Source organism: Diabrotica virgifera, chromosome 8 (assembly GCF_917563875.1).
Source record: "Diabrotica virgifera virgifera chromosome 8, PGI_DIABVI_V3a".
Taxonomy (NCBI): domain Eukaryota; kingdom Metazoa; phylum Arthropoda; class Insecta; order Coleoptera; family Chrysomelidae; genus Diabrotica; species Diabrotica virgifera.
The window spans coordinates 51,644,405-51,670,015 of record NC_065450.1 but is presented as its reverse complement, the minus strand read 5'-3'; the positions used below and the strand labels follow the sequence as shown (position 1 = coordinate 51,670,015).

The 25,611-nt window shown below is 32.6% G+C and overlaps 1 protein-coding gene across 1 annotated transcript in view; it reads right to left on the bottom strand.

Moving 5' to 3' along the window:
- LOC114343213 (importin-5) overlaps positions 1 to 25,349 on the bottom strand; it is a 73,190-nt gene extending 47,841 nt beyond the window's left edge. The window contains exon 1 of the mRNA XM_050657774.1: positions 25,182 to 25,349. Coding sequence (XP_050513731.1) covers positions 25,182 to 25,262 — 81 coding nt within the window. The 5' untranslated portion in view covers positions 25,263 to 25,349. The remainder of the gene's footprint in view (positions 1 to 25,181) is intronic.
- Positions 25,350 to 25,611: the final 262 nt, after the last annotated feature.

The following is a 25,611-nucleotide window of genomic DNA, read 5'->3' as shown; positions in this document are numbered from 1 at the left end:
CAAACATCAGTCACCAATGTTTCTGGCTCGATTCAATTCACGGTTGATAACTCTACCTTTGAAGTGGTGGACAAATTCACACACTTAGGCTCCCTGATCACCAAGGAGAACGTTATGACGGAAGAAATCAAGCGAAGGATAATTCTAGCAAACAAATGCTATTTTGGACTGAGTAGACATATAAGAAGCAGAAACTGAAGTCAAAAAACAAAAATAACCACATATAAAACCCTTATACAACCAGTGTTAACATATGGATCGGAGACATTGGCCATCTCCAAGGCAGATGAAAACCTCCTGCTTATATTTGAACGAAGGATCCTGAGAGGAATATTCGGTGGCATCTGTGAAAATGGTGTTTGGAGGAGGAGGTACAACTGCGAGGTTTACCACAGATATAAACATATATTTGGTGGTAAAGAAGTAGTATCTCTTATAAGAATAGGAAGACTAAGATGGGCAGGACATCTAGCGAGATCACAGCAGAACAACCCTCCTAGAAGAATCCTTATGTCACAACCTGTGGGAAGTAGAAATAGGGGTAGGCCAAAACTCAGATGGAAGGATGGTGTGGATTACTGTTCCTTAGTGCGATCAATTCTAGAATATGCAGCACCTATATGGCATCCATATTACACTGTGCACAAAGAAAAACTTGAACGAGTTCAGAGAAAGTTTTTGAGACGAATAGGTCACAAACTAAAAATACCTTATGAAGAGATAAATGTTAATGACATCATGAGGCTTTTGAATTTAACCCCTTTGGAAACCAGAAGGACCTATTTAGATATTTATACAATATATAAAATCATAAATAATATTATTGATGACCCAGATCTCCTGGCAGCTGTTGGCATGCGTGTTCCATCTATTAATTCCAGAAATAACCAACTACTTAACATTGAGTTTCATAGAACCAATTATGGCATTAACTCGCCTATTTGTTGAATGAGCAAATTAACAAATGAAATGTTACAAAAGTGTGATTTGGATTTATTTAATGATGGTTTTAATAAATTTAATGGTAACATAAAAATGTTTCTATCAAATCAATGTTAAAATTATTATGGTAAAATGTGTCTTATTTATTAAATATGTAATCTGATTTCGAATTTGTTACCTCCAAACTTTTTGTTATATATATGTTTCAGTGTTTTTATAATTATTAAAAAAAAATCTAGTCACAACGACATCTTGTTATTGTTATAGTAATCTTTTAATATATTTTGACTTGTATGTATATTCTAATGATTTAACTTTGTAAGACTATATAGGTTATACTTATAACTATCCTTTGTACTTTTATAATTATTGTTGTTTTATACCTACTTACTCTGTAAATGCTATATGCGTAAATAAAATTTTGACTTTTGATGAGGATTGGAAAAAATAAGAGCAGCAAACTGGCAATGGTTGGCAATGGATAGGACTGACTGGAAAGGTCGAGGCTCTTTCATAGGACTGTAGCACTGTTGATGATGATGATGATTTTCTGGTAAATATTCAGAACCAGAGCTACAATTATCCGCCCAAGATTCATTTTCGGATGCAGAGGACATTGCAAAACAATAAAATGATAATTTTAACTGATAAAACTGACATTTAACTTTCACCTTTACCCCTCACTATAGTACATGGAACCATATGGTTCTAACTTTAGCATTTCATGCACTTGGAGGTTGATTTCACTATTGACTGTGGAGCTATCTGTAAATAAATGGCAGAACTTTCAATACCATTCTATGCAGAATTTAAAGAACAATAGATTTCTGTTAAAAACAAGTTTGGTACAAACTGTCCCTTGGAACCCTATGGTTCTCAGCCCTTGATTTATTAAAGAGGTAAAATGTACATACAATTCAGTTGTTTATGGTCCCATATTAACACTTTCAAAGCAATAATGAACCTTTTAAGCTTTGTTTATATTATTTTGTGCATATTAATCGAGTTGGAGTGGATATATAAAAATATAGTTGATTTATGAATATTTCAAGGTGACAATCTAAGAGCACTTAAAAAAATGCTGATTTTCTCCCACACATTTTATTAGGTATCTATTTTAGTATTAATCTTGAGATTTGGCAACATCCGCAATATTTAAAAAAAGATTTAAGTGGTGGGATGGTAAGACTTATCTTTGATTGGTGGGGATAAATCTAGAGGAGGGGCATCACTATATGGATGGGATGACCCTTTCTTGTATCTCCTGAAGTACTTACACACAGCAAATATTTGTTGCAGGACTACTAGACTTGCTGAATTTGAAATTTAAAAATCTACTGAAAGTTTTAAGTCTTTAATATTTTTCTACTCTAAGTCTTTCTTAGAATCCACCGAAGTTTTTTATCAATTATTCAACTCAATTCACTCTTCAATTCTTTTATATTTACTGTTTTTATAGTCTCTCAGCTTTCTCTTACCAATAAAATCATTAAGTGATAAGTATTTTTCTTTTTAAATCATTGATAATTGAGGTAAAAGATCCCAGTTATCATTAGAAAACAAAGTACATATTAATATTCAGAATTATACTAAAGTCGATATGGAGTTATGGGGCTGCAGCAAACTGAGTAACACTAAAATACTGCAAACCTTTCAATCAAAGATGCTGCTATGATAGCAAATGCACCTTGGTATATTTACAACATTATTATCCATAATGACCTTGGGATACCATTCATTGAAGATGTTATTAAACTACACGCAAACAAAGCCCAAGAAAGAAAATTCGCCCATGAAAATCAAACCGCCACTTGTGGGAAGAAGACTGAAAAGGACATGGCCAGAAGACCTAACTGATAGTTGTATTGGAGAACCATCGATGGATGGTGCCCAAAGCATGCAACAATTCAAAACTGTTTGCTACTACATATTTGCTAAATACTCTGTGCTGTAATTAGAGTAGATTGTAAATTTGCACCTAATACAATGATAAAACTGTTTTTATAGTCTCTCAGCTTTCTCTTACCAATAAAATCATTTAGTGATAAGTATTTTTCTTTTTAAATCATTGAATGGATATTAACATGTACAATAATACCAATACAAAAGATCAGCATGTTTAATTGCTATTATTCATTGCAAATGACTAATTTTATCACTCAATCTTCGTAACCCTTGATCATTAGTAAAGTTAAAAATTACAAAATATGAAAAGGAAACTTGCTCTTTTTTCTGTCTCCTTGTATATTAAAGAACAACAAGTTTGTTAAAAGAAGTGAATTCTACATTATTTCCAACTATGTTATGAAAACTTTAAAAAATACCATTTTAGTGATTTTTTATAGCCAAGTTGTTCTTGACTAATGGCAGCATTTGTTTCAGTATTGACAATGTTCAACTGTTAGTGGCCAAAAAAGGACTGTTACAATATATCTGAAAGAAGACTGCTTGTTGAAATAAATCAAACACAAACATAAGTTAATTTCAATAATATCTTCCCCTCACCCAAGAAATATTTTGCCATCATAGCCCATACAGTAATGAACAATAGATGTATTAAAATGTGTGCTTTCACTTATTACTTCTATATCTTTTGTGACTTACAAAGACAAAAAAAATTCAAAAAATAAAAACCTTATTTTGTAAAAGGTATATGTATTTAAAATCCATAAAAAAAATTCACACCTATGCTATTAATGTTCAAGATATCTTGTATCGGCAAGGGAAATAATAATAATGTTGATAAGAAAATTTAAAACACAAAACCACAAAAACAATTCTTTATTTACTACAGATAATAAACTTTTACTGCACATATTTCCAGTGGGAATTGTAAATATTATGTTAATAAACAATTGATGACATCGAAATTATTAGTCAAGAAAACCAAAATGACTATCTGCAGAACATTGATTAGATTCATTGTAACCCATGGCTGTGAAACTTGGATAATGACAAATAAACATGAAGCCCCAACCCAAAGAAATGATGATGTTAATTAATTGAATGAAGGGTATGATATCACGGCCGTAACTACCATTGGGGCAACCGGGGCAGTGCCCCGGGGCCCCTGGTCAAGGGTCCCTAGTCATTTGGTTGGCCGTGCATAGATTTTAACGAGGTCAAATAAACTTTTCAAAGTATTTTCAGTCAAGTTCTACTTCGAGTTGTCCGGTTGTAATAAGTACACGGCATACTAATTTTAACAACTTTAATGATTGATTTTAACCTCTTTCGTTGGGAGGCACTGAAGTCCTCATTCATACCAATTGAAAGACGTTCCTTGAAAGTGGCTCTAAAACCTCTCAATCCAACACGCTGGGCTGGAAGATTTGATGCAGTCAATGCATTGAAACACAGATTTTGCGATGTTTTAAAGTGCCTTTTAAGTCTAGTACTAACAAGTAACAAAAGAACTTAAAGAGACGAAGCAGCACAACTGAAAAAGAAACTATTGTTTGATTTTTAACCAAAAGGAGCGATTCAAATTTACCGCGCTGTAATGCTTGTTTCTAATTGGTCCAACCGCAGTCAAGTTTACTCCACTGTTATTAAATTTTGACACTAATGACATTTATGAAATTTTGGCACTTCTGTGATTCTATAGGTTAATTAAGTATATCGGCGATTTTTTGTGTTTTCTGCATTATTCCTTTAATTTTTAGATTTTTAGTCTACTTTTATATATAAACGTGTTGTTTTTAGAACTCTTTAGCGATGTGTTAAACATAATATAATAAGTATGGATTATCATCGAAAGGTGATATGATCAACGAAAAAAGGAGATGAATTTGGTGACTTTTCTAGTAACTTTATTGGGTGTGAATCTGTCTTTTTAGTTTACTCCTCTTGATTAAAAAATTAACATAGAATCATTCAAATTTGTTTTGTTACTAGTTGTGCAAAATAAAATCCTTGAAATTCTCAACATGGTCTCAAAAACACTGCAATCAGAATCTTTGGACCTTCTAACAGTTTACAGTTTACTTGAAAAGAGCCTCTTAAAACTAACTGAAATGAGAGGACAATTTCAAACCTTCTTTGAAGAGGCTTCAAACATATTGTGTCAACGTTGGGGAATACCAGTAGGGTTCGCTCCAAAAAGAATGCAGAAGATGAAAAAACATTTCGATGAACTGTGCAAAGATGAAAGACTTCAACATCCGAAGTCATGCTTGAGAGTAACCGTGTTTTACTCAATGATCGACACATTATGCCACCAACTAGACACTCACTTTCAAGGAATGAAAGCAGTGTTAGATACATACCGAATTGTTCAACCTGATTTTATTTTGAATGCAAACAAACAAGACCTTCAAAACGAAGCAATCAACTTCGTAAAACGTTTTCCAGATAATATTTCTTCATCCTTTCCGTCTCAAATCTTATGAGTGAGGACTACGTTTAAAAGAAAACTCAAGAAGGTCACCAATGTTAGAGAAATGTCTGACATGTTAATCATAGATCACAACATGTCTTCAATCTATCCTGATGTTTGTACAGCTTCGTATAACTGGCCAAGGCTGAGAGGTCGTTTTCTAAATTAAAATTAAGCAAGAATTATCTTAGGTATTCAATGGGACAAGACCGACTTCGCAGCTTAGCTCTGCTTTGTGTTAAAAATGAACGTGCTAAGAGACAATATAACGCATTTGTAATCGCGTTATACTGTCTACAGGCAATATAACGCGATTAAACTTACATTGTAGCCGAACAATGTAATTAACATTATAGTATATTTTTTATGAAAACAGAAAAGATGTTATATTGATGGTACTTGCAAAATTATTTAGCTTAAAATAAGGTGATTTCAAAATTTTGCACATTAAAATGCGTTTTCATGAAAACTTGCAAGGGGTTAAATATCAAACATTTTTTCGGACCCCCCCTTTCGCTGGGAAGTGGGTAAACCCCACCAGACCACCGGTAAAGGGCCCCCAAATCACGTTTGCCCCGGGGCCCCCAACATTGTAGTTACGGCCCTGTATGATATTGTAAGATTTGTGAAAAGTCAAAGACTGTCATGACTGGGATATGTCTGGAGACAAGAACATACAAGTACTACAAAGAAAATGTTACAATGGAAGCTGGTAGGAAGGCGAAAAAAGGGAAAGTCCAGAACGAGATAGTTGGATGACGTGGAACAGGGTTGCAAAAAAACATGTTTTTTTAATTTTAAACAAAACAAACGTTTTTTTTGTTTTTAAATTGTATGTTTTAAACAAATAAAACTTTAAAACACATGTTCTTTTGTTTTAAACGTTTTTTTTGCTTTAAAAATGTTTTTGTTTTTAAATTTTATATTTTAACCCTCCGTTAGGCGCGTGGTCTACAATCGTAGACCACTCTCCTTTAAGTGGTCGCCAATTGCATAAAACTGCACATACGCCCCCATCCCGCTTAGTAGCTGTCACTAATACTTCCAACTTACTCTTCAGTTTGCTAAACGCCGCCGATCTGCTTGCATTATTTTTTTAACATTATTCAAAGAGCACTGGTCTACAACCGTAGACCACGCGACTAAGCGCGTTCCAGTTTTATATATATATATAAATATATATATATATATATATATATATATATATATATATATATATATTTATTTATATATATATATATTTACTCCCAGCGTATGAAGTGAGCCACATATCAAAAGAAACTGCGGTTGAAGTGAGGTCCTGTACAAAGTGAGGTCCAGTATACGGACCTCACTTAGTCAATCAATGTAAGATTTTTTCGTAGACATGTACTGATAGCAAACACTGTTTTTTTACAAAAAAAAGTGGGACCTCACTTTGTATGGTCCACATCAATTTTTAGTTCAGAGATTTTCCGCATAGAGGCGCTGACTTTGGCGTATATTTTCTAACCATGTATATTCTATGCCCTGTTGAATAACTTACGATACACATAGTGAGGACCATACAACTGGCAACATCTGTTCAACCAATCTTTAAAACAGTGGATCGTCGCATAAATTCAAACAGTACAAAAATGTTTAATACTTTAATCCTTTTTGAGAGCGTAGGCGCAAAATTTCGGTTGAGTTCTTTTTAAACGCATTTATTTTTTTCGAATCCTGAGATAACTAATAGGTATTTTTTTAAAATTTAAACTCAAAATAGAAGACTCCATTATTCCCGAGGGCAGATAGTCCCTTATAATGAAAAAAAGTTTCTTTTGAATGATATATTTAAAATTAAAAATCAGACTATGTTTTTTCACCCCTGTGACTTATTAAAATAAAGATTATAGAAGTTCTCAACGACTTTCGACCATGGATAATACAGTAATATTTCTTTCTGCGTTTAAATTTTTCAAAAATACTTAAGGTTTTCTCAGTATTCGAAAAAAATGAACGCATTTAAAAATAATTCGAGCGAAATTTTTGAGCATATGCTCTCAGAAAGGCTTAAAATAATATAAATTTTTGTAATCAGTATTTCAATAGTTATTTATGATATAAGTGTTAAAAGTACACGTTTAAGGCACGCATGTGAAAGTTTGCAGAATGAGCGACAGCGAGTTCTGCAATTCACATGAGTGCCTTAAAAATGTACTTTTTAACACGCATATCATACAATATTTTTTCTACGAACGTAATTACAGGACAATATCCACAAAAACTACTAAAATTTTTTATTTCATTAGTAGTTCCAAAATGACACAAAATCTAGGCATCTGATAAAAAAGTTTATTTGAAGAAAGTGTATTTTTTTGTTCTTCTTAATGGCGGTACAGACTCGTTTTTTTAATATTGTATTTATTTACAGAGTAATTTCCACATATTAATATATTTTTCAAATTGGGCTCTGTACCGCCATTCTTTATTATATTACAAATACGTGTGCCAAATATCTCGAAAAAATATTCAAAATTACAGCCTCAATCTTGGAACGCGTTTTGGCTACCTGTTGATCGCTACTGTATCACCTTAAAAATAAATTCGATAAACCAATTCATCATTTATTGCCATCAAAAAATTTCAGTAGGTAGTATTTTTTAACACGTTTGTATAATACCTTTCATTTCCTAAAGAATTATGTATTATTTAAAAATTACATAATGGAGATTCCTAATCGTATTTCGGTATTCACATTTCATACAAGAGTCTCAAAGTACTCAAGTATAAACAATTTTTAGATGATTTTGGGAATATCGATTTCAAGCAGATCACTTACCTTTTTATGTAAATATTCATGTGTTTCATAAAAGCTGATGTGACACTTTCGTCCAGTTCTTTACTAGTAAATAAAAGTTGAATTATGGTTGTTTGGGTTAATAATTACTTCGCATATTATTTATAATACATATAGTAGGGGAGCAAAGTATGCTAAATGTGCAGTCACTCGAGCGCTTAGGGGACCTATTGGGTTGTGATTATTAGGTTCTAAAACCAAAAAAGTTAAGTAAAATTTTCCATTTTAGTGGGGACTTTCCATATTTTAATTTAATTTTCCATTTCCAACACCCGTTTTCTCCGATTATAGCGCCACCTATCCATAATTAGAAAAAATGTTTCGAATAAAAGTTGCTTATTTTTACGCAAAGAATCCAAATCTGTAATAAAAAAAATAGGGGTTCCTATTTAAGAATTTAAAGTAACCCCCCCCTTCCACCTCCGTGGGGGTCGTGTTTGGTACCATTCGATAGATTTCAGAAAAAATATTCAGAAATTGTAGTGTATTACCTATAAGAAATTACCGTTAAGCCGGGTCCAGACTATGTAACAAAACATGTTAAATAACAAAGTTTTGTAATTTGTTACAAAATTTTAAATAAAAGAGTTTTAAAACACAGTGTTGTATAACATTTTTCTGGTTATATAGCATGTTTAATGTTATCCAACAGATGTCGGTACACATCAAAGAAAGTTATAAAACCGCACCGCGACTGATCTACACCTAAAAACATGTTATTGAAACATTTCTCTGGCATAGTACGCGAGCAGCAACCGTTGGAGTCATATCGCCTTGTTCATTCTGGAGTGATTGTGCTAGATTTTTCTTTGCTCTGTTCACGTAGGGTTATTTACGCGATGAAATCGTCGAAAGAACTGACTACTCATTTAATTGAGCTATTTCGTAAGTAACGAGTATTATGGGATTGCTGTGGGATGAGCTACATTTATTGATTAAAAAAAACAAATAAAAAACACGATAAATAGACTGAAATAGAAGTGAAAATAGATACAGAAACTATAATTAAAACTAATGCACGTACGCCTATAACTCAAGCCAACAAATGAAAAGCAATACGCGGAACCTTAACAGCAAATCGGTGCAAATCAACTCTAAATTTGACATAAATAATATTCTCTACAGAGCAGAGTGTTCAGACATAAAACTTTAACATTCACTTCATTCGCTACACAGATGCAGACTGCTTCATCAGCTACTCAAACAGGCACTCAATCATACAATATATCTGAGCCTTTCTATTCCGTCCACTACATCTACATCCGCTACTTCTCCAGCTACACCAATTCAAACAGACAGTGACACTCAATCATGAACAGGTGAAGAAGATAATACTGAGGAATTAAATTTTACAGAAATGTTATACTTCCTCTCTGAAACAATGAGTAAAAAGTTTAAAAAATATACTTTGCTAATAATATAACTGTTAATCTTTCTCTTACTGGAATTGCATCTCGAAATGTCTTTCCTGACTATTTTATGGCCGATTTCATTTATAAGAAATTCAAAATCAGAACTTTTTAAAACTGCCATCACATTTAATGTGTCCTGTCGATGGGTCTATGTTATCTCTTTCCAGATCAGCTAAAAGAGCTGTACAACTACCTATAATTTGCTCGAGCTGCTAATGAAGGACACACCCAAAATATTAATTTAACACGCCGGTGTCGCCTCCACAATATTATACAAGCTGCTGTTGCTATGAAGAGATCCTCCATACTTATATGACGCAATTTTATATACTACATAACTTACCAGCTATCCATCTAAAATGCTGCAAGAATTATGCGCATGTTGTTGTTTTGACCCGTGTTGAGCTGCCCCCCCCCCCCACTTGCAAAAATTAAAAAACAAATAGCCCTGATTTATGAGCTATTTATGAGCTCTCATATTCCGCAAACTAAACATTTTGAGCTCGTTCCACTGAGCAGGAATTTAATACCCTAGTGGGGGGGGGGCTGAGTCAGCCCCCCCCACTACTTAAAAATAGGAATATTGAATCGGTTTTTGCGGCAGAATTACGAGCTATTTATGAGCTCTTGAAATTATATAGTTTCGATTTTTGAGCTCATCCCCTTCACCCCCAAACAACCCTTTAATTGATTTAACTTAAGAGAAAGATGCTGAGAAAACTTAAAATATATCGTATTGCGGATATAATTCCTATAGCTTATATACTCTAAGAATAAACTATTAAATCAAGGGCATTTCGATTATTGAGCTACAACCCCTTCGCAAGAAAACCACCCTATCTTCCCGGCTTAAGAGAAAGTTGTACTTAAAATGCGTTAAACTAATTATTTGGCGACTACATATCATTTAATAATTTATAAGCTTCCAAATTACGCGCATTTAGACCAGTAAATTGCAATTTATTTTGTATAGTGCAGTCACTGAAGGTAAAAATCAACGATTACCTTCAATTTCGGTGAACCTTCATCGATTTTCACGAAAATTGGTCAGTGGTTAGAGGATACGTCAAGAAACAAAGGTGACATGGTACCACCTTGCGCCTTTACCCTGAGGGTGGATACCGCCCCTTCTCAGGGGTGAAAATTATTTTATAAAAAATAACTGCACAAATCACTAAAAGAACAAATTAAAAGCAAAATTTATTATATAAAGTTAATAAAATAAGTCAATACTTTTTAAGTTATTAAAGATCAAAGATTTTATTTATTTGTGAAAAAAATGCATGTTTTAAAGAGGTTTTTTGTAAATCACTGAAAAACTGTAAGTTTTTACAAAAAAGTTAATAGTAGTTTAATTCGTATAGCTTATATTCTACGAATAAACTCTAAAATCACGCGCCTTTCGATTATTGAACTACAACCCCTTCGCAAGAAAACCATCCCATATTCCCGGCTTAAGAGAGGGTTGTACTTAAAATAATTTAAATTAATTATTTGTCGACTATATATTGTTTAATAATTTATGAGCTCGCAAAATATACGCATCTCAATTATTGAATTGCCATTTTCTTTCTATAGTGCAGTCACTGAAGGTAAAAATCAACTATGACCTTCGACTTCGGTAAATCTCCATTCATTTTCACGAAAATTGGTGAGCAGATTTTGATACTATCAACTTTTTCTGGATCTTATTTTTGATGGGTATTTCTAAGTACTTTGACAAGTATTTAGTACCTAAGTGTTATAAAATGCATCTTTTTCCCGTTATTTAAGCTTGAACCCTTAGATTTGAACAGTCGCGGAAAAAAATATACATTTAATTACCAATAACTTACTTTAAATTAACATTACAGGTTTTTCAAGTAAGCAATTTATTATATTTTTTATTAGCTTCAATTTTAGTGATGAAAACTTTTTTGTAAAAACTTACAGTTTTTGAGTCATTTATGAAAAATCGCTCTAAAGCATGCATTTTCTTTCCAAAAATTAAAATAATTGATCTTTAATAACTCAAAAAGTATTGATTTATTTTAATCACATTATATAACAAATTTTGCTTACAATTTGTCCCTCTCTCGATTTGTGGGGTTATTTTTAATAAAGTAATTTTCACTCCCGAGAAGGGGTGACATATACCCCAGGCTAAAACCCCAAGTTGTTATTGTCAATTCGTGAAAATAAATGGAGATTTACCGAAATCGAAGGTAATAGTTGATTTTTACCTTCAGTGACTGCACTATAGAAAGAAATTGGCAATTCAATAATTGAGATGCGTATATTTTGCAAGCTAATAAATTATTAAACGATATGTAGTCGCCAAATAATCAATTTAAATTATTTTAAGAACAACTCTCTCTTAAGCCGGGAAAATGGGGTCGTTTTCTTGCGAAGGGGTTGTAGCTATAGAATCGAAAGGTGCGTGATTTAAGAGTTTATTCTTAGAATATAAGCTACACGAATTAAACTACTATTAACTTTTTTGTAAAAACTTACAGTTTTTCAGTGATTTACAAAAAACCTCTCCAAAACATGCATTTTTTTCACAAATAATTAAAATCTTTGATCTTTAATAACTTAAAAAGTATTGACTTATTTTATTAACTTTATATAATAAATTTTGCTTTTAATTTGTTCTTTTATTGATTTGTGCAGTTATTTTTTATAAAATATTTTTCACCCCCGAGAAGGGGCGGTATCCACCCTCAGGATAAAGGCGCAAGGTGGTACCATGTCACCTTTGTTTCTTGACGTATCCTCTAACCACTGACCAATTTTCGTGAAAATCGATGAAGGTTCACCGAACTTGAAGGTAATCGTTGATTTTTACCTTAAGTGACTGCACTATACAAAATATATTGGAATTTACTGATCTAAATGAGCGTAATTTGGAAGCCTATAAATTATTAAATGATATGTAGTCGCCAAATAATTAGTTTAACGCATTTTAAGTACAACTTTCTCTTAAGCCGGGAAGATAGGGTGGTTTTCTTGCGAAGGGGCTGTAGCTCAATAATCGAAATGCCCTTGATTTAATAGTTTCTTCTTAGAGTATATCGCTACTTCAGTACAAAAGGGCCACAAATAAAAAAATACAAAAATCGCGTTTATTCAAAAAATCTAACCTTAAGCAGTCATATTTTTATATACCACTGAAACCCCCATGTATTTTACGTTTTTTAATATCGAAATGACACTTGCGCCCTTTTTGCATTTTTGTGTTTGAAAGAAAAAATATGGACAAAACCGCCACTTTTTTAGTTGTGTCCTGGCAGTCGAAGTGACCGCACGTTTCTTTTGTGCTAAACAGCCACATTTAAAAAAACCCTAGTCGTTGTTACCGTTTTTATAAACGAAAGTGCCACATTCCGAAATACGTCCGTTTTGCAAAGAAGATTCATGTAAGTACATTATTATTTCTTAAACAAAAGAGATGTGTAACGAAATACGGTCATTTTATACAAAATATTCGCATAATATATATTTTTATTTCTCAATCAAAAAGGATGTATTACAGAATACGTTCATTTTGCTTATATTCTCGTAGTTAGTATATCATTTAAAATAAAAAAGGGCCATATCTTGGGACACGACTGTTTTGCATTTTTTATGACAGTCAAATGTTATTATTAAAAAGTAGAATGCCGTTGTTTTTATTTACTTGTACAGTAGACTCTCTCTATAACGAGAACTGAAATGGCGGACCAAGACCCTCGTTATAGCGGATCTCGTTATATCAGACAACAATAATATTGGAATTGTTTTGTTGCCTCTTATGTAGTTTATTAACCCCTTACAGTGTTTTTATTAACTAGTTATAAATTGTACCTTTTAGTAGTAGTTTTGGAATTAACTTTTGTTATTTTTGTAAACTGACATTGTAATATTTTTTTTTTTTTGATAATATAAGACTTTTTTGTAATAATTTTACTCAAAATCTACATTAATTAGTGACAAAAACATTGATTAAAATGTTTGTTTTTTTGGTATGTGTCCGTTTATTTCAAATTCCTATCATGACATAAGAAATATTTTTTATGCAAAAGGGCCATATCTGCTAATATCTCTTTCAGGAAAATAATTACGCTGTATCTAAATACAATATCAAATATAGTTTAAATTTACCTTTCTAACAATATATTACTTGCATATAAATGATAAAAAATAAAAGAAAAATAAACCAAAAATAAATGTCAAAACTTTGAGTAGCTCCTCTGTAAAAACTGTGATTTTGATTTGTGGCCCTTTTGTATTGAAGTAGCGATATAAGCTATAGGAATTATATCCGCAATACGATATATTTTAAGTTTTCTCAGCATCTTTCTCTTAAGTTAAATCAATTCAAGGGTTGTTTGGGGGTGAAGGGGATGAGCTCAAAAATCGAAACTATATAATTTCAAGAGCTCATAAATAGCTCGTAATTCTGCCGCAAAAACCGATTCAATATTCCTATTTTTAAGTAGTGGGGGGGGGCTGACTCAGCCCCCCCCCACTAGGGTATTAAATTCCTGCTCAGTGGAACGAGCTCAAAATTTTTAGTTTGCGGAATATGAGAGCTCATAAATAGCTCATAAATCAGGGCTATTTGTTTTTTAATTTTTGCAAGTGGGGGGGCCAGCTCAACACGGGTGTTGTTTTGTTTTTTGTTATATAGTCTGGATACTCATGCTATATATAACAAGTTACATAACAAAGTTGTACAACTTTGTTGTACAACTTTGTTATTAGCATGTTTTGTTACATAGTCTAGACCCGGCTTTAAAAGTTCCCCGTTTCAGGAAAAAATATTGTCTAAGAGTGACTAGTGACCTAGTGGGTAGACCTCGGATAAACTTGGATTCGTAAAGCAGAGGTTTAGATTTCAAATCCGGGGTGTGGATCTCCGATTTTTTTTATTTATTGTTACTGCATTCATATCTATAGACAATGTTGCAATCTATTATGAGCACAATAAAAAAATATAGTAATAAAATAATAAATAAATATTTCAAAAAAAAACAAGAAAAAAAAATACAATCACTGGAAGCGAAACTAAACAATACGGAAGAAATATAACCACTGGATTCGGAACTGGATATGGAACTGGATAATATTAGAAAACTGATATTATAATATGTAAGCACTACGAGCCTAGTAGGCCCATGGCTTGATGTACTATTCTTTTCCACTCCCTTTTGTCAGTCGCTTTTCTTTCCCAGTTCCTTAAGTTAATTCTTCTCATATCTTCCCTAACTCCATTACTCCATCGTGACCTCGGTCTTCCTCTTCGTCTTTTCCCTGCCAATGCACTAGATAGTACCATTCTGGGAATTCTAGATGGAATCATCCTCTGCACATGGCCCAACCATCTAAGTCTTTGCGCCTTAATTACTGCTAGTATGTTAGGATCTTGATAGAGCTCAGTTAGTTCCTTATTTGTTCTTCTTACCCATTGTCCATTTAAGTTTTTCCCACCAAAGATTTTGTGCAGTATTTTCCTCTCCCAAACTAATAACAATTCTTGATGTTTTTTTGTTGTGACCCATGTTTCAGAAGCATACGTTACTATCGGCCTTATTACGGTCTTGTAAGTTCTTAGTTTTGCTCTTCGTGATATATTTTTACTTCTTAACAACCCATTAAAAGCAAATATAGCGCGGTTGCCCGACATAATTCTCTTTTGTATTTCTTCTTCACAGGTATGATCTCTTGTGAAGACAGTTCCTAAGTACTCAAATCTCTCAATTTCTTCGAATTTATACTGTGTTCCCTTCGCTGTTGTCATTGTTATGTATTGCCCCCGAACGAATTGCTTATTTGTTCATTCCATATACTTTGTTTTTGCTTCATTTATATACAATCCTTTGGTTGCTGCCCTCTCCTCGAGTTTCATGACTGTTTCTATAAGTTCTATTTTGCTCCTAGCCAAGATTACCAAATCGTCTGCGAATGCCAAGCACTAATGTTTTTTGTGGTAGATCAGACCTGTTCTATTAATGTTTGCTTCCTGTATAACCTTTTCTAGTAATATGCTAAACATTATAGACGATAATGGATGACCCTGCCGCACTCCTTGTTTGACCTCAAAGCTTTCTGTTATAGTATTGTTTATCTTGACTTTATTATACTGATACATTATACTGATATTGTTTAAAAACACTAATAATATTGATATAAAATGTTAATCAATTTTATTTATTGTTATAAGAATCAAAGGTAAATATGATTAGGCGAATGAAGCCTTAGGTTTCGCAATCAATATCCCAACCACACACACATGTTGCAATCTATTTCAATACGGTTTATAGTACAAACTATACATTTAATATCAAAATAGGGGGATATATTTTTTTAGTTGAGGACACTTGGTCACATTGCATTGTTTCAAGATAAGGTGAAATATCTTCAATAAATGGAAAAAAGCATGTATGTCATATATTATAATACTTTCTATACTCTTAATATGTAGTCTCGTATAAATTTGTAGTGACATGATTTTAAGTATAAGAACAAGAAGCTTGCAACAATTTTCAGAGAAAATAGAAAACTAAAACTATTTTAAAATGATTATTCGAAATAAAACATATGCACATATTCACTGTATTTGCCATCTAGTGGAATAACTGTAAAATTAAGTCAGTAAAAAAGATACATTAAGTTTAATTAAATTAAGTAAATCATCTTGTATACTAAAGTTAAGGTTGGAAAATTGTCGTTTCAAAATGAAAATCGACAGGGGCAACAGTACCTATACTAAAATACACTCTGTATAGATAATTATGTCAATGTTAATAATGCTGGATAGAGAATTGAATATCCTTTCAAATGAGCTAGCACACGCCCCTATTCCCTATTTAAAAATAAGGGGTGGTGGAAATGGAAGGGAGGGGGTTGAAAAATGACAGATATGTATGTACCGTAAAAACTGTGTTCCCCTTAGATCAAAAGTCGGGCTTTTATATTTATATGTTAAGTCCAATATAAATTTCACATAACTGAACTATCACTGTATCCTCCATTTTGATTATTATTGTTCTTAACTAACGCTATTTTCAAAATTCTTGCTTTCCTATCCATCTTTAATGTAAATTATTAAAAAATATAAAATATTTCTTTATTAACGCTAGTCTCCGATAAGGCTACCGTGATTTAATGCTGAGGTACTAAAATGTTATAAAATTAACAAACAGTACGAGCAAGAACAAAGAGTCCACATCCTTCTTATAACTACAAGTGACTGAAACATCGAAACAATAATAATTCTTACTGTGTTATACAGAAAAAGGCAGTAGAAATGATTAATCTCATATTTATCGACAACACTGTATGGTCCTCACTTGATGAGCTGTAAGGAAATATACACGTAAAGTTGTCCTCACTTTGTGCGCATAACGAAAAAGTATATACAGTCTCATTTTAATAGCTGCGTATAATGGCCTCACTTGGGTGGCAATATACTTGAACAATACGGGACACATATACGTAATTTTTTTTGTGTATACTCGTCATTTTTTAATTGCTATTTACTTGTCAAGGTCACTATGAAGAGTTGAAACGATTATGTCTACGTTTTCTACCGGTCCTCACTAAGTGCGCGTAATGTCAGGACCTCACTTTGATATCTGTGCATAAATATATATATATATATATATATATATATATATATATATATATATATATATAAGCTAATAACATAAAGGTAGACTTCCGCACCAAGCGACCGAGACAGGAGACCGCGACAGGCGACAGGTAGGCGAGGTCTCCCCACGACTGCTCTCAATGCAATTATATCAGGGTAGTTCTGCAGCCCGCGACCAACTATCGTCTATTTGCGACCTATCTGTCGCCTGTCGCGGTCTCCTGTCTCGGTCGCTTGGTGCGGAAGTCTACCTTAAATGAAAATGTTTCAAGTAACGAGTTCATTGAAAACTTAGCATGGGAACTAATCAAACAGCAAATTGAATATGGATCAACTATGCCTTCCCTGCTAAGAGAACTTAGTCGATGAGCTCTCGTACTGCTCGGAGTTCCAGAAGTCGTACCCCCTTCCCCTAATATTCCAACAAATTACGTGGGACGATGGTGTATTTGTGCATGAATTTGCAATATGTCAACAAAAAGGGCATGCCAAATATGTGGCACATTTGCATTCAAGGATCATTTTGGGGATATATGCACTGAATTTTTGACGGACTAAAATTGTGCCACTTTGACCATTTAATAGTTTTGTTCTTTTTTACTTTTTAGTTCTATTCTTTATTATTTATCCCTATTGATCATTCTATAAGTTTAAAGATAAAAAATATTTGTGTTTTTTACTAAATTGAGCTTATTTTTGTGACCATTTTCATTTACTTGCGAATAAAGACACAAAAAATCATGACCTCGTTTTTAATTTTACCACTGTCAAAATGAGAAAAGCCAAACAACAAAACATATCTAATATCAAAGTGCGAACATAAATAAACATGTTATTAACCACTAATTTGTTAATTTTGTCAAAATCCGGTATTATACGACAAAAAACTATTGGTCTACAATGGTAGACCACGCGCCTAAGCTTGTCAGCAATAACGACGCGCCTAACGTAGGGTTAAACAAATAAAACTTAGAATAAATCATTGTTTAAATCATATTTTCTTAGACATAATATTAATTGAAAGTGTTTGATCTATTATTCTACTAAATAATAGATAAGAAAACCAATGCAAAATTATAAGCTATTGCCTGGGAACCCCAGACTATTTACTATTTATAAATCCGCATTACAAGTTGGCTATGGCAATAACGTCTATTATCAGTTATTTTGTGGTGTTTCTGGTGGTGATTAGTGTTTTTTTTAAACACGCAAATGATTTGGTTACCCTAGCTCATTTTTTGGCAAATTTGCTTGAACATCGCTTTAGTGAAAATAAACTTGTCATCCATTCATTATAAATTATCATCCAAAAGCATTTTAGATTATTATTATTACCTGGCAAAGTGTGTATCTTTTAAACAGTATGTTTTCTAAACATCTATGGTCTGTTTTTAAACCAAGAGGAGTAATTTAAATTTACCTCGCCGTAATGCTTGTTTGTAATTGGTCCAACCTCAGTCAAGTTTACTCCAGTTATGAAATTTTGACATTAATGACATTTATGAAATTTTGACACTTCTGGCATTTCATAAGTTAATCAAGTTATATCAGCGATTTTTAGCGTTTTCTGCATTATTCCTTTAATTTTTAGATTTTTAGTCTACTTTTATATAAAAATAGTTGTTTTTAGAACTCTTTAGCGATGTATTAGTATAATATAATATGTATGGATTACTGTCGAAGGCCGATATGAACAACCAAAAAAGAATATGTATTTGGTGATTTTTCTAGTGACTTTCTTGGGTGTGAATCTGTCTTTTTAGTTTACTCCTCTTGGTTTAAAAACAAACCATAATTGAGAATGTAAAACCATTGGCATGGTGGCGTTCTAAGAAAAATATAAATAGGTACTACAGCATTGAAACTTCCTCAACACCTTCACACAGCTATTGCATCGTCAGCCAACATAGAAAGACTCTTCTCATCATACGGTTTACCATTCCAAACTACGTAATCGGCTAGGCAATGTCAAAGCTGCTAAGTTGGTTTCAATTTTTAAAGAGCTTAATTCCAACAGTGATGACGTGACTGATTTAAATTACAAGATTACTATGAGTCTGAAACATTTTTTGAGAAATTGATTGCCTCTTGTATGCAAAATGTTTTAAGTTTTCCAATTTTTTTGTGTTCCGATTATTAATAAATAAATAATATGTATGTTAAAAAGTTTATATTATAATGTATTTGAGAATTTTTTTGATATTATATTAATAAAGAAAATGGAAAAAGCACTTGTTTAATTTAAGTGTTTTAAACAGTTTTAACACAAACAAATGTTTAAAACATGTTTAAAACAGTTGATTAAAACAAAATGTTTAAAACGAAACAACCCTGCGTGGAAGACACCTGAAATCCATGAATATAAGACAATGGAGGAGAAAGGCACAAGAGAGATCTGAGTGGAAGGTCATAGTGAGACAGGCAAAGACCCATGCAGGGTTATGATGCTAAACGAAAAAGAAAAATAAACTTTTACTATGTAGATATTTTCTGATTCCAAATTTTATAGTTTCAAAAATATGTACTCACTTCTTACAAAATATTTTTCTTAGAAATATCCACAAAAATAATTTGAAGCTAGAGTCCAATTTTTCCATTATAGTAATTTGGCCTGGTTAAGAATGGAATAAGATTGAGCGCTATGCTTTTCAATTTAATCATGGATGATATCATTAAAAGTGCCAACAAAGGAAGAAGATACAGATTTATTGAAGACACAATATTGATAGCCCAAGATGAAGATAATCTGCAAAGACGTCCACAGATTTAACATAAAAGCAAAAGAATTTAATATGGTAATCTCATTTCAGAAAATAATAGTAATCAGCAAGGACCCAATCAGATATATAATATAAATTGATGGCATCAGTATTGAACAAGTAATAGAAATAAAATACCTTGGAATTACATTGTCAAATTTTGAATTGAATTTTTGTACTGTAGATCAAGTACAAAAAGCAAATAGACTGGCAGGTTGCTTTGATAATACTATATTGCGAAACTGACATATTACCACTGAGACGAAATCCAAATTTATAAAGCCAGTGTCAGAACAATAATGACACATGCATCAGAAACAAGACCGGAAACAGCCACAACACAAAGACTACTGGAACCGGAAGATGGGAGTACTGAGAAGAATTACAGCAAATTGGCTAATCCTAATCATTTCATTTCTAATTTACTGATTTCTAATTTTATCCTTCTTTGTTACTCCACTCATTCATCTAAGCATTCTCATTTCCACCCCATACATTCGTTGTTCCTCTTTCTTTTTCACTGCCCAACATTCAGTTCCGTACATCATAGCCAGTCTTATGGCTGTTTTATAGAATTTTCCCTTCAGCTTCATTGGAATTTTTCTGTCACACAACACACCACTCACTTCTTTCCACTTCATCCATGCAGCCCTAATTCTACTGCATGCATCTCCATCTATTTTTCCATTACTCTAATACCGATTCTAGGTACTTAAAACTATTGCTTTTCACAATCATTTCACCATCCAAAGATACCATTTTATTTGTAGTAACTCCATCTTTAAGTGAACATTCCAAATACAGTAGAGCGTCGATAATCCGAACTAATTGGTACAGGGGTAGTTCGGATTATCAAATTGTTCGGATTATCGAACATATGTTCAAAATACATACAAAGTTCATAAACCTAGTACATATGTACATACGTTTTAGTTACAAGGAATAAAACACCTGCATAATAAACAAATATATTGTATGTATATGTGCATAAACAAAACAAAAATCCGCAGTCATATTTTTCCCATATTGTCATATTAAATCCAAAAATTCGGTCCGCGATCATATTTTTTAATTTTATTTTTTTTTGAGTTCGGATTAGCGATCATTCGGATTAGCGATCATTCAGATTATCGACGCTCTACTGTACTCTGTTTTTGTCCTACTAAGTTTTAACCCTTTTTCCTCCAGAGCTTGTCTCCACTGTTCCAGTTTTTGTTCTAAGTCTCTTACACTATTTCCTATTAACACTACATCATTAGCACACATTAGGCACCATGGAATGCTACCCTGTAGTTTCGCTGTTATCTGGTCCAAAACTAATGAGAATAAATAAGGACTAAGCAGCGAGCCTTGGTGCAATCCTACTTTCACCTGAAATTTATCAGTCTCTCCCACACCTGTCCTAACACTAGTCGTTACTCCCTCATACATATCCTTCACAATCTTTACATATTCACCAGGGACTCCTTTCTTATTGAGTGCCCACCACAGAATCTCTCGAGGAACTCTATCATATGCTTTCTCAAGATCAATGAATACCATATGAGTGCTGGTCTCTTTATTCCTGTATTTTTCCATCAGTTGCCTTACAATGAAAATTGCATCTGTTGTTGATCTTCCCTGCATAAAGCCAAATTGATTATCAGATATTTCGGTTTCTTCACATATCCGTCTATCAATTACTCTCTCCCATATTTTTATGGTGTGGCTAAGTAGTTTTATAGCCCTGTAGTTTGTACATTGTTCTATGTCTCCCTTGTTTTTGTAGACAGGTACTAGTATACTGCTTCTCCATTCGTCTGGCATTTGTCCAACTTCCATAATCATTAAGGCTATCAATGGAGCACCATTGAGACATTGACAATGAAAAGGAGGTAACTGCCAAAAATAAAATTTTACAGAAGCATAAAACTATTCTGCCAACTTACTACAATGTCATCACCTGTACTTGGCGTTCTTAATAACTAACAGTGATGAGAAAGGCACTTTATCAATAATGTTGCTTGGTTTAACATGTTTGCTATATAATATTATCAATACGTTTTTGGCAAAGTAACGTAAGTGACATTTTTGGCGAAAATCATGTTTTTCCATTAAACTAACACTATTATTGTTTAGAAGGTACTGCCAAAGTGTAGTAAGCCTAGAATTACTTTAAACATAATATATGTATAGGCTTACTACACTTTGGCAGTGCCTTCTGAACAATAATAGCGTTAGTTTAATGGAAAAACATGATTTTCAAAAATGTCACTTACGTTACTTTGCCAAAAATGTATCGTTATATTAAATACTTCTTCCAAATGCTGAATTCACACGGACAGTTGGAATGTAAGTAAACACTTGTTGCACATAGGAGACATCCACACTGAAGAGGCAAACCAAATGTCGCCAATAAGCAACTTGCACAGTGAACATGTTAAACTATATTTCCAATATTTTCGAAGTCAATGCCTCAATAATTATTAACTTATATCATATATTTTTTCACTGTATTAACCCTACAACAGCGGAGACAGCTGTTGGGTAAAATAAAGTTACATTGTATTTCCATATGGGTGAAGCCTGACATCTGCTAGCTGCTAGAGGATTACATAAAGTTGACAAATTTAAGAATGAAGAAGAAATTTAAGAATGCTTTAAAAAAGCTATTATACTTAATTCGCTCCATTGAGATTCACTTTCGCCACTGACATTAGTAATTTCTTCTTCTTCTTCTTGTAGTTTCATGGCCTCCACCTCTTAGGTACTTGGCCAGTCCTCGTATTTAGACTAACTGGAAGGGAATCCTCTTTTCAAAGGGTCTGGATTTTTCCATATTCCCTTCTTTAAATTCATTGTGATATGATTTTCAAATAACTATTTTTATTTTATATTTTTATTTGAAATATTGTTAAAAATTGATTGATCTTTCTTAAGGTTTGGTCATTAATATTATGTAAGAGATTTTGTATTGAAATAGGGGTTGGACTTCCTATATTAACTAGTTCCTGATACAGGTCAAATTGATTTGTTTTGTTAATTGGGCATTCAAGTAACATATGAGTTATACTTCCTATCTGTCCACATTCACAAAAAGGAGTATCACTACAATTAATTTTAAACAAATGGTCTGGTGTGTGACAATGGCCCGTTCGCATTCTAATAATAGATGTTAAGTGCCTTCGATCCACAAATGTGAATTTGTGGAACCAAGGGTTCATAGAAAAATCACTTTGGCATTGTTGATACCATTTCCCTTTAGTTTTAAACTGCTTTGTCCATTCAACTTTAAACTCGTTTACAATTTTTTGTTTAATAAAAGGCAAAAAGTCAAATTTATCTATTTTAATGTCTGCAGGAACATTTAAAGTCTTGCCTATATTTGCCAATTTATCAGCCTCTGTATTCCCCTTTACTCCAGTATGGCCTGGAATCCAAGCTAAGATTATATTAAATCCTGCTTCCATTGACTCAATAATAAGTCTTTTAGTTAGGTTTACAATATGGTTGTTTGTCCCCCAGGTGGTGTTATGTAATTTTTGGATAGCACTTTTAGCATCTGAAAAAATTATTGCTTCTTTAATATTTTTTTCAATACAAACAGATACTGCCTTGTTAATTGCAATAATTTCTGCAGTGCATATTTGAGTGTGCTCATGTAATCTGGATGCATAGTTATAATTGATTGAAGGTATGTGTACCCCAAAACCTACTGTCCTCGACTCGGGATCTAAAGAACCATCTGTAAATACCCATGTATAATTTCCATTTCAATTATTTATAATACCCATTTCATTAGTAATTTCTTTTTTGAAAAGTTCAGTTGTCAGAAGTGACTGGAAATTACTACAAAACCAACGCACCTGCTCATATCCAATATTATTCATAGTAAACAGACATAAAAATAACATAAACCTTATGCCAATCAATAATTATTTATTTGCACCATTATAATGTATTGATAACAAATGAGAAAATTATTTATTGTACAAAATAAAAATATTTTGTAGAAATAAACTTCATAAAATTTTATGAGATTAGTAGACACTCCCACTATTTCTAATAATTCCTCTTTTTTTAATGAAAGATTCAAGTTGATTTTAGCAGTTAATAGTGCGAGGTAGGAATTTTCCTGTTGTATGTTTCCTATTCCAAATGTGTCAAAAAAAATCTCACGAGAGCGAATGTAGTATAATATGAATAATGTTAACCAGTGTTACTTTTTTGTTTTATTTTATTATGAATTTTTAACTGTTGCTCTAGAACTCTAGACTAAGAGTAAATAATTATTATTAAATTTTGTAACAAGTAATTCTATTATGTTGATAAATGATTGACAATTTTTATGGTTAGAAGGTGTCCAAAAATATTTAGAGTCAGATTTCTGTATATATTACTTTATCAACACCTGTTGTAATTTGTAGTCATAAAAACTTTGTATTAGACCAAACATTTGATTGTTGCACAGTATTGACACATGAAGGTCAAGTTTATCAATAATCAAAAATAAACAATATTTTAAATATAATGATATGATTAATTCTCCCTAAAAGTAACACTGTAACTGGATATAATATGATATGGCTGCAATAAAGCCTCAATTAACCTTGGTTTTTTATTAAACATGACTCAGCCCATGTGTTCTTTAGTTCTTTTTCAAAGGTCTTTTTAATATCACTCCCTTAATTTGTAAAACTGTTCATATCCAACATCTAAAATCTAAAACGTCTAAATTCTTAAAACCTTAAAGTAGCCGTTACAGGAACAGTTCTTATAAGCTTTTGTCTACATTTTTTAACAATGAGTAAGTTTGAATATGGGTGACAAGTAAAAATAAAATTAAAACAGCTTAATGAATATTTTACATGTTGATTTCGCAAAAATAACTTTAAAAAGGGCATACGCCCGTGAATTATATAAATGCCATCAGATCGTATTACCAATGAATATGGTTAATCATTGATGTCAACTGTGAGAAGGCGGGAAGCATTTGTAGATGTACAGTTATTACTTACTAAAAGAGATCAACACGTACATTTGCACTATTCTAAGATTGAGCACACATGTGAGGTATAAATCTAAAGCAGATATACATATCTAAATGGTTTTAAAATAACGCACATGTGATTTCAAGTTCCAAAGCGGCATGCCTTTGTAGCATACACGTTGTGAATGATAATTATTTTTACGATTTCCTAATAAAATACGAACTGCCCTATGTACTTTTCGGTTTTAAGGTACAAAAATATAGTTGATAAAAATAGTTACATACCTCAGCCTGAGTTCGAATCACGTTATCCGTAGATAAAAGTGTTGTTAAGATTTGGTAAAATTGCTCCTGTTCGGCGGCCATGGCGCCTTCACATCAAAGAACGATAACATCTCATAACAGGATGGGCAATATACGTCAACTGTCTTTTTGACATCTAGTAATAAACTGAAACTCCCTAAAATGTAGGACAGGAGTGGCCTTCGTCCTAAGTAGATATGGCACCACAATAAGGGCCGGTCTTTTCATCTCCGAATAACTAGTTATTGGGAAGTTTATCTGACAGATTTACTAAATTTCTGTCAGGTAAACTTCCCGATAACTAGTTATCCGGAGGTGAAAAGACCTGCCCTAAAAATAGAAACTCTTATAATTTTAATTTGTGTTCTGTGGTTAGAATGCGCCAAACGCAGGCAACTTACAATTCTTTATT